The sequence below is a fragment of the Rhipicephalus microplus genome, chromosome 2 (genome assembly GCF_043290135.1).
Source record: "Rhipicephalus microplus isolate Deutch F79 chromosome 2, USDA_Rmic, whole genome shotgun sequence".
NCBI classification, from domain to species: domain Eukaryota; kingdom Metazoa; phylum Arthropoda; class Arachnida; order Ixodida; family Ixodidae; genus Rhipicephalus; species Rhipicephalus microplus.
Window position 1 is genome coordinate 161,668,197 of NC_134701.1, and position 14,625 is coordinate 161,682,821.

At 47.1% G+C, this 14,625-nt stretch overlaps 1 protein-coding gene across 1 annotated transcript in view; it reads left to right on the top strand.

Moving 5' to 3' along the window:
* Positions 1-2,768: 2,768 nt before the first annotated feature.
* The window catches only part of LOC142792466 (uncharacterized), a 50,014-nt gene continuing 38,157 nt past the window's right edge, over positions 2,769-14,625 (top strand). Inside the window, exons 1-4 of the mRNA XM_075885640.1 lie at positions 2,769-3,078; positions 5,231-5,656; positions 8,910-9,040; positions 13,996-14,292. Coding sequence (XP_075741755.1) covers positions 2,850-3,078; positions 5,231-5,656; positions 8,910-9,040; positions 13,996-14,292 — 1,083 coding nt within the window. The 5' untranslated portion in view covers positions 2,769-2,849. The remainder of the gene's footprint in view (positions 3,079-5,230; positions 5,657-8,909; positions 9,041-13,995; positions 14,293-14,625) is intronic.

A 14,625-nucleotide genomic window follows, 5' to 3' on the forward strand; every position in this document is an offset into this window, starting at 1 on the left:
AAGATGCATTCTCTTCTTATCGTGGGCGCGCGCCCAGAGAATGAGGGCATGACGCAGATATAGAAATTGCCCTACGTAGACGGCAGTGCTGTGACGTCAGTCCTTTACGTAGACGACGGTGCTCTGACGTGCCCGACAGTAGCACGTGGCATGGCGGAAAATATTTCACACGACGTGTGTAGTTTGTTTAATTTGTTGCTGGAAATATAAGATGAACCAAATTTGAGATAAATGAGGGGACACAAAAAGAAAATCTGCACGTCTTTTAATTTTTTCCTGTTAATTTCAACGTGATTCGGGGCTAATGTGCCTGCATTTCGCATGCGTTCATGTCCCCGCGACAGTACCCCGCGGTTAGCGTGCCCCGCGGTGGAGACGCCAGCCCTGGAAAAGAAAAATGGCAGCACATCCACGGGGCGAATGATGGAGAGTGGGACGAAGCATCCATCCGTCCATTCGTTCTTGCTTCCATCCGTCCATGCGTCTGTCTGTGTGACCATCCGTGCGTCCATCCGCCCGTCCGTGCGGGCGTCTGTTCGTGCGTCCGCACGTCCATCCGTGCGTCCATCCCTGCGTTCGTCCATGCATCCACCCCTGCGTCCGTCCACGCGTCCATCCATCCGTGCAGCCATCCACGCGTCCGTCCATGCATCTGTCTGTGTGTCCGTTCGTCCATCTAGTCAACAATCCAAGTACCACCATCTCGCATCTTTTCAGCCTATATTCAGCATATAGAAGCACCGCCATCCAGCGGACATTCCAAGGACTAAACAAGAGGTTGCACACGCACACTTTCTTGCAGATTGCGCTTCGTGTCTACTTCCCACCTTCAACCACCTCGAGTTCATGGTGTATACTAGTTCACTGTATCCATGGCACTGCGGCCCAACGCTCGGTAAACCTTTCTAAAACCAAGGAGGTTACGCCCAGCGAGTATAATGTAGCAATCCTTCCTTGTCAGATAGTGCTCAATGTACATGCCAATGGCTGCTAATGGGGAATGAGAGACAGGAGAATTCGGCTTTTAGTTAACGCGCACGCTGCGAATTTTTTTATTGTTCAACCACGCACAGGAGAAATCTCCCACCGGCACCACCTTGCAGGTCAAATGGTAAGACATGTTACGTACTACGACGAGGGACGAACGGGTGCCGCTTTAACGAGCTTCGCCCCTAAAATGAATGATCCTGCACGTTCGAGCACTCAATATGCTCATCTGTTCTAGCGCGTCTAAACCAGCGACTTCACACACGAGCGCTCACCGAATGAATGAATGAATGAACAACTTTATTTATCCCTTGTTAAAGGGAAGGGGGCAACAGGAAAGGGTGTGGTGGGGATGAACTACTTGAAGTAGTCCTCCTCTACCCTCTCAGCCCACTCCAGGATGGCCTCCTGGATAGCGGGCCTCGAGCTGCGCAAGGCAGCCTCCCACTGCTCCTCACTAGAAATTAGGCGTTTCAGGAATGGGGGAAGAGGGTGTTTAGGGCAGCGCCACATGATGTGGTTCAAGTCTGCTGTGGAGGAGGCACAAAATTTACATGAGGGGGAAGGATAACAGGATGGATGAATGCGGTGTAGGAGGTAAGGCGAAAGAAAGGTGCGAGTCTGCAGCTGTCGCCACAGAATTTCGCACCTGCGTGAAGATTTGCGCGTGAGTGGCGGGAAGGTTAATCGCTCTAAACGGTAGTGTGTGCAAATATCGTGGAATGAAATAAGGCGATCCCGCGCTGTAAATGGCGCCTCATTCGTAGCGAATTGCGACACATCGGATGCGTGTGCCCGGACTGTGAATCCTCGGGCACTCGCATGAGCCGCCTCGTTTCCGGCAAGGCCCGCATGCGCGGGAGTCCAGATTAGTGCTACAAGTCGATCAAGGGGATGATGCAAAAGTAGGGAAAGGGCTGGCTTAGAAACCCTGCCCGCTCCGAAATTATATATAGCTGTTTTGGAGTCACTGATTATAACGGATGAACTAGGTATTGTCAGGGCCAGGGCTATGGCCGCCTCTTCCGCTTCCTCCGAAGAAGAAGCAAGAACGGAGGCGGCCGCAGCGACCTGGCCGTGAGAGTTGATTACCGATATTGCATAATGATGCCTGTTTCCGTAATCGGCGGCGTCAACATAGAGCACATCATTGGAGGAGGAGAATTGTTTTTTGAGGGCCCTCGCGCGCTGCATCCTGCGCTGTTTCTGGTGCTCAGGGTGCATGTTTTTTGGAAGTGGTAAGCGAAGCATTCATCCCGCAGAAACGGATACTACATAACGAAGTGACGCTGGTCAACAGAACAACGCCGCTCGCGTGCTCGAGGGTTGGGCTCGCTCGGGAACATCTTGCGCACGTGAAGTTTGCTAGGATTCCGGAGTGGGTAGGGGAGAGATTTGGCTTGCGAAGGCTGCGCGGGGCGAGCGGCAAGGGTTTAAACAACGCCGACTAAATTTCAAGGCAGAAAGGCTGCCGCAGTGACGTCAGAGGTTGGGGGTCCAGTTGCCCAAATGAGCATGCTCAGTAACTTTTTTTTGCCACATCTTTTATTCGGCCCAATCAAGCCGCAGCAGCTGCGAGAGCGTTGGTTCTTTTAAAACGTGAACGAAACACAGGCTTTCCGCCACCCCCACCCTCTGACGTCACTGCGGCAGCCTTTCGGCCTTGCAATTTAGTCGGCGTTGGTTTAAAGCTCGCCTCTTCGCATCATCCTTTCGCGCCGCTTCAAAATGCCAGTTCTCTCAACTCGTAATGAACGAATTGAAAACTCAAGACAAGGGGCACAACAAGGAGTTAATTAGTGTGATAGATACGTGGAGGTACAAGAAGAGGCCTCCGTAGCAAAGGGAAAAAGAATACTGCAATGATCAAGCACAGAAAAATGCTGTATGTCCCAGGTCAGTGGTCCAAGAAGCCAGAAGAGCAGGTTAGAGTGACTACGTCGAATACAAGCCCGCCTGACATTTCCTCGACGCCAGCCACAAAGCGGGGTGACGGAGGTGAGGAGGCGGCGAAGGCAGTGCAACCTGAAGACAGCGCACTTTCCTATGCTGAGAAGGCGGAACGCATAGAGCCGTGCGAAGCTTCGAAAGGTTAGACAGGCTAACGGACCGCTTGTTGGCGTGCTGGCCATTTCGGGCAGGCTATGAACGAGGGTCGTGCTTGCTGGCAAAATGATATAGTACCTACGGGATGTCCGCAAAGCAACGAGATTGGGTTAGCTGAAAGCATTGTCTTTCCTTTCGGGAACGCGAAGAAATCGGTCGGGCTCACATCATGGCGGTATAAGGGCTGCATCAGTTCCGTAGTGAACCCGGCAAAACTCTTCGTATTCCCAATCGCTCAAGAGAAGCCGGAAAGGTGCCGTTTAGACGATGTTCCCGCCATTCTGCGGGCTGTCTCCCACATAGCTCACGGCAATTTACTTTAAGGGGATGTTTGCAGCGTCGAAATCGTACTGTAATCAGTGCATTCAGACCCAAGGAAATAATTTACGCACCAATTGAATCTATTAATTATTTTCACCCGACCCAGTCTCATTTACGGACAAATCCCGTATACTCCCACTTGTTCACAGATATAATGCACATGCTTACTATCACGCATGCTCACTCTATACTGCATGCGTAGACTGTCGACTGCATTTTAATCGTTAAAACAACATTAATACACTCAGGGATGAGTTGTGTGCATCCTTATATACCCATTTATTATACTTGTAATGGCCGTGCACAAAATGCGTAGGCAAGATAAGTGCTGGTCAATAAAGGTAACTGACTGTATTCATGAGAGGTATACAGAATGCTAGGTGGGCAGATGAAATAACAAAATACATGTATAACGTGGCGGCTGTAAGCACAAATCCGGGTTTATTGGCAGAACAATGGGATGAGTCCTTGCCCTGCAGTGGGCGCAGTCGGACTGTTGCTGCTGCTGATGATGAAGAAGAAGACGATGATGACGATCTGACTGCCGTACAGCGTGCAAGTCTCCGTGTTTGAAACGAGAAGTTAGGTCAATAAATTCGAATAATTATAAAGTTTTTCGAGTATAACGTGGTAGAAGCACACACGGTTTAATTGGAGACACATGCGGGATGCCTTCACCTTGGAACGGGTATATTGTGTGGCTTATGATGACGACGATGATCGATGATGATTGCCGTGCACACAACGCCCATGCTCCTATATATCACTTCACTGATACCAATTCATTCATGGCCGCCCATTTCTAGCCACGTTGTCAGTGGCTCGTGAAGCGTGCATGAACTGTGTGCTGACATATAGTGCATACAGAATACGGGCACATACAGCAGTGGCGATGTGGGACGTGAGTAATTGGCCGCGCGTCATCTATTCGCGCGTGTCTGTATACTTCAAGTGAGAGCGCGATTATGGCCCTGTCGTGCTTCACGCAACCTTTAAACTTGAAACGCATAAGCTACGGTATAATTACAATTAAACGAAATTGATGCATCGTACATCGTCGGATGCGCTTGCACAAGAACATGCTGTTAATACGTGCCCGCACCCTTTGCCACTGCGCATGCTCTGGCCACATACGGACAGGGTAGAAAGTCGCCACTCCAGCCTTTTCAATACGCATTAATTCTTGTCATTGCAATGAAGTCCATGTCCAAGTTTTTGGTGGTTCCTGAAGAAATTACAGAAACGGAACAAAAGGCCGAAAGAATGCAAATTACTGTGACATATTGTGAAACGAACAAAGGCGAAAAGGTGGAACTAGTGCAGCGGTGAAGCGCCAACATAGTCATTTCTATCGCTCTGATATTTTAAGGCTTCGGCCTTTGACGTGCACTGGTGGCCAAACGTGATCTGTACTAAGCAGCACCACTCGGAACAAGACAGATGAAAGAACACTAAACATGCGTTATCTCCACGAGGGTGACGCTACCATGTATTTTTCGGGTTGATCTTCACGCACTAATTTCATGGAACAAGGAAACGGGACAAGGCGTCTGAACAAAGTAACGTGGAACAAGCGCGCGAAAAATAATGTGTCTGTCTCTTCACGTCATCACGCAAGTTGGCAAAAGTTCAAATCACTATAATCGAGTATGCATTCGGTTCAATCCTGTCAGTATTGGTGTTGTTGACGACCGTTAGAATCATGTTTAATTAGCCGTGTTATAATATTTAAGATCTTTTCACTAACAGCAAGCCTGATACCTTTCTCTTTGTTCCCGAGTGCATCGATTGTTTTGACAATATCGTTAACGTCCAGAGGCCGAAGGCAGTCCACGGGACGATGAACGAACGGGGGCTTGCCGCGACGCCGACAGCGGTTCGTCGGGCGACCAGCCTAACCTGTCAGAGTCGAAATATGCGGCCGCATTGGAAGACGCGGAGGACCGGCCGCCCGGCGAAGACGTGCCTCAGGACAGCGTAATCGCGGAGGAAGAGCCCCACGATGGCTCCGCGGAATCGACCCTGGAGGACTTCCAAAGCCTCGAAGACATCTTGGACGGCGGGACGTCGCGCCGCAAAGAAGAGGATGGACGACTGTCGGCGTTCTTGAGCAACGCCTTACGCGCCCTGTATTCCTTCTTCTGGTACGACTTTTGCGAGGCTTCAGCCATCACGCCGGAACCACCGACGAGTTCCCAACAGGAGGTCCTCGCACAGGCCTCGCCAGCCGCTGGGGCCAAAGGTGAAATATATTTAAGTCTTCTCGTATACCGGTGAGAAGCGTAAACTTTTTGTGAGTTGCTGATTTTAACGAGTGACACCACGTGACGGCGCAGAAATCGATACAAGGCGAACAGATCCAGTACGCATAATAAACATTGTTGCTGATTTACGTTGAAAAACGCGGTATGATTGTGAGATGTTTGTTTTACTCGATTTGGTTTTCTAATTAGTATGGGGGACGCCTTGCGTGCAGTATGGAGCTTCAGTTACGCCACCAAACAACAATTCCACCACTCACGCGAACAAACTACGGACGCCAGGACTTAAAATTTCAAGTACCTTGGCTATTAAACATTGTGAGGAACGACATAGACTTCTACGCACATGAACCATTTGAAACATTATGTAAAAAAACTGTCTCTTACATTCTTCGATAACTTTTGAATGACAAATTTATACTTCGTTTATACGTCTTTTTCAATGTTTTTATTATTGCAGTTTCAATCTCCATTATTTAATGCATTGAGGTACATGTTCTTGAAGTGTTCGAATAATGTGTTTTTTTCATGAAGTGTTTTGCGTGATATGTTGTGTTTTATGAAGTGTTTGCATGGCATGATTTTTTATTTTACATAAAGCATTTTATTGTATGTTTCATAAAGTGTTTGTAAACTTTTTCTGTTTCCTAGAGGTATTCTGTATCACGTGAAACTGTATTTGCTCTGTTTGCATTAAGATATGTACATGCTGGTGCTTTATTGTTTTACGTGCATCAAAGCCATTTGTATGAATGCTGAATGCCCAAAGGAGTAAGAGCCTCTGTCAGGCCACATGGCCTTTAGCTCTTGCTCCTCTTTCTAAAAAAACGAAAGAAAGGAAAGAAAGACCTCTATTATGGTGCTATGTAAAATTTTTATGATTCAATGAATAAAATCTTTCTTCTCTACTGCATAAAACCACAATATGATTGTGAGAGACACCGTTGTGGAGGGCTTCGGAAATTTCGGCTGCCTGAAGTTCTTTAGTATTATCAATCACATCGCAGTCCAAGATTTTTGCGTCTATCGAAATGCGACCACCGCGGGTTTCAGTCCCGCGACATTTCAGTTAAAAGTCAAGCACCGTAAACTGCTATATGACCACAATCAATCAATCAATCAATCAATCAATCAATCAATCAATCAATCAATCAATCAACCAATCAATCAATCAATCAATCAATCAATGAATAAACGAACGAATCAATCAATCAAATAATTAATATATTAATTAATTAATTAATTAATTAATTAATTAATTAATTAATTAATTAATTAATTAAATTATTGATTAATTAATTATATTACTGATTAATTATTCATTCATTCATTCAATCAATCAATCAATCAATCAATCAATTGAAATGTTTTCTTTCCGCCATTACAGACATATATTGTGAATAAAGGTGCACTGAAAAAAAATGGCAGCATATTCACGGGGTGAATGATGTATGGAGAGTCGGGCAAAGCATCCGTCCGTCCATTCATTCTTGCTTCCGTCCGTCCATGCGTCCGTCTGTGTGACCGTCCGTGCGTCCATCCGCCCGTCCGTACGTGCGTCTGTTCATGCGCCCATCCGTGCGTCCATCCCTGCGTTCGTCCATGCATCCACCCCTGCGTCCGTCCATGCGTCCATGCGTCCGTGCAGCCATCCGTGCGTCCGTCCATGCATCTGTCTGTGTGTCCGTTCATCCATCTAGTCAACACTCCAAGTACCACCATCTCGCATCTTTTCATCATAAATTCCCCATATAGAAGCGCCGCCATCCAGCGGACATTCCAAGGACTAAACGAGAGGCGGCACACGCACACTTTCTTACGGTTTGCGCTTCGTGTCTACTTCCCACCTTCAACCACCTCGAGTTCATGGTATATACTAGTTCACTGTATTCATGGCACTGCGGCCCAACGCTCGCTAAACCTTTCTTAAACCAATGAGGTTAGCGAGTATAACCTAGCAACCCTTTCTAGTCAGATAGTGTTCAATGTACATGCCAATGGCTGCTGATTGGGAATGAGAGACCGGAGAATTTGGCTTTTAGTCAACGCGCATACTGCGAATTTTCATTGTTCAACAACGCACAGGAGAAATCTCCCACCAGCACCAACTTGCAGGTCAAAGCGTAACACTGGTTACGCATTACGACTATGACGAGGGACGAACGGGTGCCGCTTTAAGGAGCTTCGCCCCTAAAACAGAAAGTTTCTCGGATTGAGGCTGAGATTGACAAAGTTCCGGTCCCCCTGTAGGCGGGCAGGGATGACGGAGGTGTTAGTGTAATGACACATAGCACGTTTTCTCGAACAACACTGTACAATAATGCATGACATTTCAACTGTATGTGATGTAACATAATGTAACGAAAATGCGAGAGTGTGCTGATCGCAGAGGAGGGTTTTATGGACTCTCTACTACATGTTTTGCACTAGGAAGATCTTTCCATCATTCGGACATTGTGTCGTGCCGAAGAAGCCCGTAGACTTGCACACCTTAAAACATTGTCCACTCAGTGAACAAAGCGAGAGTTGCTACGATGCCGAGCTTACTTCTACGTTTTTTTTCTCCTCGTGAGTGTATACGTCTGAACTGTGCTGAACATTTCTAGCCAGCTGTTCAGGCCCATTCATGACAGTCACTCGCGAACAAAAGCGACCACCACGCGTACGTGAACGACGTTGTCTCCCAAGTAACTACGAATAACCGGCGTTCGCGTGAAAACTGCCGGGCTTTCAATAAAGTTCATTCGTTCATTCACACATTTCTAACACCATTTGGTCACGTGCCTCGCCTCAAGCAGGTCTGTCACGTGCATCTTCAGCCCACTCGGCGAGCTTCTTCTGCCCTTAGGGAAAATGTAACGGAAATGTGCGAGTCGGCAGAACGGCGAAGATTGGAGGCGGGGCTTATAGACTGTGCGGTTGTGTGGTTGGACGTATTCCCCCTCCTTTGTAGAAATGAGATTGGAAGTGTAATAAATAAAACAAAGATATAGGAACGGGAAGATATACGAACGTTTTCAACATTACATGGAAAGAGGCCAGTACAAAAAAAAAACAACAAATGTATACCATTGAACATTGTTTTAGCACTGGCTTGTATCACCATTTACCAATGCGGCACACGTCGTGGCCTATATAAGCTATAAATGATATATTTATTTACTAATTAATTAAAAATCAACTAGCTTAATGTTTTGCTTCAGAGTCCGTTTGAAAGGTTATTCTCCCCTACAGGGCAGGGGAAAGTAACCCCCAAAACCAAGGAACCACCGTGCAAGGGTAGTCGCCTGTCCGACTGGCGTGCCTGGAGGGAGGCCGGACCCAAGAAGCCCCCGGCCGTCATCGCCAGGCTCGCCTGTTTATTGGTGGGCTCGCACATTCGTATTTAGCGATCGCCAAGAGAGCTTCATCACCCGGTGGGCAACGGGACACCCCCCAATAACGAATTATTTTTGTTCGTTTTTCTTTCTTTCTTACAGCAAGGCGTTGTAGATTATTTTACGGGTGGGTTTGAGTCCCGCAATATGGGGCTGTTAAACCTGGTTTTTATGTATTTTTACCCGTGAAACGAGCAGCGTCATGGTAGACGTATGCGCTGGAAAGCGGTTTGCTTGGTACAGTTCATGTCTTACAGAAAATTCTCTATAGTGCTAGATTCCTGCGGATTACGTTCATAGGGAAAACATACCCGCAGAACCGACATTTTGACGCTCCTTGCTCAGCTCCCCCCACCCCGATGCCCCTTTAAGAAACGTTGGGATACTCGGCGGCCCCACTTTGCACCAATAGTTGCGTCCCTTTGTCTGGCTGAAGTAGAGATCGTGCGGTCGTGGTTATCGCGCAGCCCTTGTTCGCAGGTATGACGTGGCAACGGAAAGCACAAGAACAGTTTGATCGGCGGATCATGGGAGAAGCGTTTGCCCTGATTGGGCGTAGTCAAGCTAATTAATGAGGATGATAATGATACCCCCTACCCCTTCTAGGCATTCAAGCTGTGTCCTCCTCGTCAGCTGGGCAAGAAGCGACACTGCCTAAAATGTCCGTCTATCTCTGCCTGTATTAACGAACTGAGTGTCTTTTTTTCTTTATTTTATGTCACATTGTAAAGAGCACCATGTACATGAAATTGTGCTCCACATTGGTAAGTGTCTTAAATATAATTAAACGAATAGTTTTTTTTCTTCTTGAAGAACACGCAAAACAGAAAGAGAAGCTCGACGCCTGACAAGCCTTCTGAGAGTTCATTCATTTTACGTACGTGCAATCACTATGGGCAGGACATGAGACCTGCGTTTTCACATCGAAGCACCAATATCGAAGCCAAACCGTTCCCGAGAACCAGATCAGGAAGCATGACACCTCGATATTGCTTAAGACATCGTGCTGCGAAGCATTTGTGACGGACACCGTGTTGACTGCGACTTCACCTAGTGACGTGACCGGCCAGTGATTTCTCACGTTTCCGACGCTTGACTGGATAATGGAGGCCCTGTTCGCAAGGCGGAGTGAAGTGCGCAAGGCCGTCACAGAAGCCGTCGCCAACATTGAACGTTTAGTACACGTGGAGCGTCCGTCAGTAAGTGTGTTACGATATATTATTCGAATTTTGATTGAGCATTACAAGCCTCTTAAAACAATCAACAAGAAAGTAGAAGACGCAGTTCATATCTATCATTGGGAAGCAGAGATGGAGGAAATAGAGGTTCATGAACACCAGATCATTCTAGCCAAGGTCAGAGTGGAATATAAGATCGCGGACGTGTTAAATGCTCGACAATCTCGCTTAGGGGCCATGAGGCAAAGGATTTGGCCAGAAGTACAAGCGAACGTGAACTCGTCATCTGTGGAGCCGCCATCTAGCGTCTGCTTCTTGAGCAGCAATCTTGTTCTACGGAAGCTAGACGACTCAGACTCGCGACAAATTGCTGAACGCGATGGAAGCCTAAAAGTCACCGATTTCACTGCTGTAACGAGCATTCAAGCACGCACAGAACCGACACTTTCAAAGAACTGGCCCACGCCGTTAGAAATTCTGTCAGCGTACAATATGAATGAAGCGAACGACATGACAGTTACAACAGCTCAAGTGCATACCGTAGAGGGACAATGTTCTAATAATCAAAAGCGGGATGCCTTTGAAGATCTAAACGGGCATTCAAGGGATATCAAGAATGGGTGCAAGCCAAGGCCAGCAGATTCAGATGTTGCACAGTCCTCGCAGCCATGCGTAGGAATGTCTGACAGAAGCAAATCAATACGCATTCAAGCAAAAAAAAAAGCAAGAGAAAAACTGCGATGACAGAGGAGCCTGTTGCCTGTATTAGTCCTAAAGGCTCTACGAGTAAGCTAAAAACATCAAGGGGGAGAAGAATGCGAACCGTACAAGCTACCTCGCCATCGATTAAGTATATTGAGGCAGGGCAAAACCGGCGAATGAAGCAATCAAGTCAGGGATGAAGGAAGAAGAATGATGCTTCCAAGGTGAACACCGCCAAGGCAAGAAGTTCAAAGGCAAAACTTCTCAAAATAAGCCACACCAGAAGCTCGCAGAAGAAACCATGTTTCTTCCAATGAAACCTGATCATCGAGAGCGCAAGTTCACCGAAGGCGACGCGTTCGAAGGCACGTATATGAAACAAGCGTCGGAAGCACCGTTGGAAAACCAGGTGCAAGAGCAAACCCGGATTGTACCACGTGGGTTGACTTGGACCTCAAACTATTAGTGACGAACATTGTGTGTTTAGTGTTTACAGCAACTGTTATATTGTTCACCATGAGGCCACACTGGGGGGCGTGGATGATGTTGCAAATGGTGTAGAGGACGAGTAGTGACATTATCACAATCGGGCATTAGAGCAGTGTGTTCGGAATAAAGAAGGGGTGGATCGGGTAGGCTTCGCCATGGGCACGGTGGCTCGTCCTTTCCTCAACAGTTCCCTTGTCTTAATAAGATCGGTATAGCAGCAAAAAAAATGATCACATGTTTGCCGCAAAGGCGAATGAACACGATAGCAATAAATTGGAAGGTCACGCGCAGAATGGCAAGCAGATCGAAACGTGCCCCGTGTTTCTTACGCACAAATGACGCAGTATTTACCAGTAAATTTTCTGGTTCGCTTCGTCCATTTTGTATCAACATTCTTCATGTACAAGTAGCTGAATACCTTCCTAATGCTCCTCCCCCATTTCTCTCGATCGCTTCTCAAATTTTATCTTTTTGCTAGCTTCCCTGCCCTCAAATGATGTCCATCCCATATCAACTTGTACTCCATGATTTGGTGTATTCCCGTGAGCCCCTAAGGCTAACCTACCTATTCCACGTTGCTTAATTTCTAATCTTGCTTGAACTTCTGATCTCATGCACAAGACCGCATTGCCGAACGTCAGACCAGGAACCATGACCCCTTTCCATATTCCTCTCGCAACATTATACCAATTGTAATTCCGCAGTGTCCTGTTTTTAATCACTGCTGCATTCCTGTTAACTTTAGTCGTCACGTATATTTCGTGTTCCCTTAGGTACTCGGTCCCATTGCTTGTCCATACGCCCAGATATTTGTATTTATCTGTTATCTCTAGCGCGAGCTCCTGTATTCTAAGCTCACTACCTTCGTTATCATTAAAAATTATGAGTGCTGATTTTTGCTTACTGAATCTAAAATCTAACCTACCTCCCTCATTACCGCAGATGTCCATCAATATTTGCAAATCTTCCTTGTTGTCGACCATTAGCACTATATATTCTGCGTACATCAAGCTGGTAGTGCCTGTTCAATGAGTTCTCCTTGTTCGACGAAAGAGAGGTTGAAGCCAAGTCCACTTCCCTCTAATTTGGCCTCTAATCCTTGTAGATACATCATGAATAACAAGGGTGACAGAGGACACCCCTGCCTGAGCCCCCGTTTTACCTCTGCGGGCTTGGATACCTGTTTTTTCCCATGTATAACTGCCTTGTTACCTTTATAGATATCCTTTAAAAGATTAGTGACTCCATCTTCCACACCTAGTGTGTCCAGTATTCCCCACAGGTCCTTTTGAACCACGCCATCGTACACTCCCTTGATATCCAAAAATGCTAGCCACAGGGGCCCGTGTTCCTTTTCTGCTATTTCGATGCACTGCGTCAGTGAGAACAGATTGTCTTTCAACCTCCTGTGTTTTCAAAACCCATTTTGCAGTTCCCCAGCCCCCCCTTATCCTCTATCCATGCCTGCAGTTTTTCCTTTATAATCTGCATCGCCAGCCTGTAGACCACTGATGTCACTGTTATAGGACGGTAGTTGTTTATGTCAGCTTTGTCCCCCTTTCCTTTATAGATCATGCTCATCCTGCTAAGTTTCCATCCATCGGGGACTTCACCATCGATTAATACTTTGCTCACTGCCTCTCTAAAAGCCTGACTAGACTTCGGACCTATCAGCATAATTGGAATGCCATCTGGGCCTGTTGATGTACTACTAGGCACCCTCTTCTCAGCCCTTTCCCACTCTCGTTGTGAAAATGGAGCCATTGCGCCACTTGATTAATCCTTGTGGTGCATAAAGCACTTCTTTATTGAAATGTTTCTGTCACCCTTGTTTTTATATATTCAATAGCTTCGTCCCCTTCTAGCCTAGCATCTTGAGTTGTAGTTAAAGACCTCTGCTCTAGGTTCGTCTCATTTATAGTTTAGATGGTTCCAAAATTTCGCAGCTGCCTTTCTATTTTTTACGTATTTCGGCCAGCCACTGAGCTCCATTTCTTCTAATCTTTTCATTGATCAGAAGGGATGCATCCCTTGTACAGCTTAGAAAGATTTCCCATTTTCTTTAAACATCATCTGCCGGCTCAACCCACTGCGTAGCATGTCTGTGTTCCCTAGAGGCTTCCTGACATTTTGCTATGACCCTCTTAACTTCCTCATCCCACCAACTCTTGGCTTTGTGTCTTCTTTTCCGGGGTGACTTGTCCGCCACGCGCCCATTGCACCATCTTGCTGATAATGCTGAAAACATGATAGTTCCCCCCCCCCTCAGAGATATCCGCCAACAGCGGTAAGTGGTAGATATAGCTAGCTGTTTGAACGTTGAAAGAGCTGCTCCTCGTTGGCTCAGTGGTTAACGCCTCGCATTGACTTCCCAGAGGTCCTACGTTGGATTCCGCGCACCGGAGCATTCTTTTGGAGGTTTTCTTTCTTGCATTTTCATATATATATATAGATGCGTATACATATACGGGGAGTGACGGCGACGCCAGCGGTGAAATCCAGCCGAGAGTGTCCATATAATTGCTATCGCTATAAAAATAAAGGAAGCATGAACTAGAACTTGTTTACGCGCAGCGGTCGGCGGGCTACCGGATCTACCCGGCACGCCCTCCCGCCCAGTTCTGGCCCCAGGGCGACGTGTGCACGGCGCTGTGCCACTCGTGCGAGTGCGACTACGACGAGAACTCGACGTGCGGCGTGGCCCGGCGCGCCTGGAAGGCCCGCACCTCGCCCGCCGTGCACGCCCTCTACACGGGGCTGCTCCACTCGCGCGCGCTGTGCGCCTCGGCGGTGCTGCTGGGAGCACTGCGCCAGAACTACGTCTACCGGGTCGTGCTCTGCGCTCCCCTCGTCATCCTTCTCACCATGGTGGTCAGTGCAGAGGCTCTCATCTCCTCCTTTTTGCTTTTCCTCTTTGACCGAACTCGCAGCCCGCGATTTTTTAAACGGAATGTAATGCTTATTTGATTGCTTGGTTATTATTACTACTGCTATAACTGTTAACGCTGCTACGAATAATAATAATAATAATAATAATAATAATAATAATAATAATAATAATAATAATAATAATAATAATAATAATAATAATAATAATGAAAAAGGGTTTATTGGCGACTGTTGCGACGGTGGTCCTACGATGAAACGCGTTCGGGAAAGAGCAACGGTCAAGCAGATGGCGGCGATGATCAGCACGAGCCGAGC